At 56.8% G+C, this 1,422-nt stretch overlaps 1 protein-coding gene across 5 annotated transcripts in view; it reads right to left on the bottom strand.

The window, feature by feature from the left end:
• PHYKPL (5-phosphohydroxy-L-lysine phospho-lyase) overlaps positions 1-430 on the bottom strand; it is a 25,849-nt gene extending 25,419 nt beyond the window's left edge. For 2 of the 5 annotated variants that reach the window (XM_010846505.1, XM_010846506.1), the window contains exon 1: positions 47-270. In XM_010846505.1, the coding sequence (XP_010844807.1) occupies positions 47-105 (59 nt within the window). In that variant the 5' untranslated portion in view covers positions 106-270. Of the gene's footprint in view, positions 1-46; positions 275-304 lie in introns of those variants that run through there. The other 3 variants (XM_010846507.1, XM_010846508.1, XM_010846504.1) reach the window with 3 other exon arrangements.
• Positions 431-1,422: the final 992 nt, after the last annotated feature.

The raw sequence follows: 1,422 nt of genomic DNA, 5'->3' as shown, positions 1-1,422 counted from the left end.
ACGTGCGTACGTCGTACGCGCCGCCCCCACGCCGCTGTCTCTGTACCTGAGCAGCCGCCGCCTCAGGGCCAGAGTCGCGGCCTTCCCACGCTGATCAGCCGCCATAGCGCTCGCGGGCAGTCGCTCGGAAACGCTGGGCTGAGCTGAGCGTCCGGGCTCCGCCCAAGGCCACGCCCCAGCAGCGGGCCCCGCCCATCGCAAAGCGCGACTCGGGGCTCCTGTTTGCTCCGCGGCCCCGCCCCCAGGTGGTCTATTAGGAGTTTGTTCCTTAATTAATTTGGCTAGAGTCTGGTGGGTTCCTCACCCCAGAGAAGTTCCATAGACAGTGCCGAGCGGAAGCCGGGTTTGTGCTCGCCTTGCCTAGTGCTGCCCCAGGTCTAGTTTCCGGACAAATCACCAAATCACTGACCTCGCCCTCCCGACCTCTGTGGTTTCCTTCCTCGGGAAGTGTACCCTGGTGATCCCGCCGCTGCTTCTGCACCCGACGGGGCTCTGAGCTTCGGGAGGCTTCACCTGGAGCCTCAGGCTCAGTCCCTGAGTTGCCTTCCCCCCCGCGCCCCCCCCTCCCCGAGCGTAAAATGGGATGCGCCGTAAGCTTTCCCTGGGAACGTGTGGCAGGCACCCGGCATAGTTCGGGTCTCAAGGCAGGGGAAGTCCATGAGCAGCGGAAAGAGCACCACTGCACAGTCCTGTGAAGGAGCAGCAGAAAGGGCAGAAGGAGAGCGCAAGGCCACTTGCTGGGACTTGCTGAGGAGGTCCTGGGCGTGACCTCTGGGACTCCTGCTGGAATGCACGCAGGGTGCTATAGAACCACTATGAGAATCTTACAGTGTTTAGGAAGAGAGGTAGAAGGTCTCCTGAGCCTTATCCACGGCCAGGAGACGGAGGCTCAGACAGGGAAACGGCTTGTTCTTTTTTTTTTTTTATATCAATAATTATTTTATTTTTTAGCTTTACAATATTGTATTGGTTTTGCCATATATCAACATGAATCCGCCACAGGTATACACGTAAAAATATGGAACGCTTCACGAATTTGCATGTCATCCTTGCGCAGGGGCCATGCTAATCTTCTCTGTATCGTTCCAGTTTTTAGTATATGTGCTGCCGAAGCGAGCACCGGCTTGTTCTTAAACACATAGCAAGAGTGAAGCCAAGACTGGACTCCCAACTCCAGGGAGTGAGAGGAGAACGCCCCTAAGGGACTGGAAAGCAGCATACAGAGAGAGAGCACCTCCTGGAACTTTCTGCCCTGGTGAACACTAGAACCAGGGCGGGAGGCTGCAGCCTGAGCTTGGTGGCCTGAGCAGGCTGGAGAAAGGGGAGACTCCTGCTGTCCTTCTTGTCACCTCTTCATGAGTCTCAGCCCTCTGCTTCACCCCCTCATTTCTGATTTCTTCATCTCTTCTCCCAGACTTAAGG

Source organism: Bison bison, unplaced genomic scaffold, assembly GCF_000754665.1.
Source record: "Bison bison bison isolate TAMUID 2011002044 unplaced genomic scaffold, Bison_UMD1.0 scf7180017864238, whole genome shotgun sequence".
Classification (NCBI taxonomy): Eukaryota; Metazoa; Chordata; class Mammalia; order Artiodactyla; family Bovidae; genus Bison; species Bison bison.
Note: the sequence above shows the minus strand (reverse complement) of the source record. Positions and strands in the feature narration are given on the sequence as shown.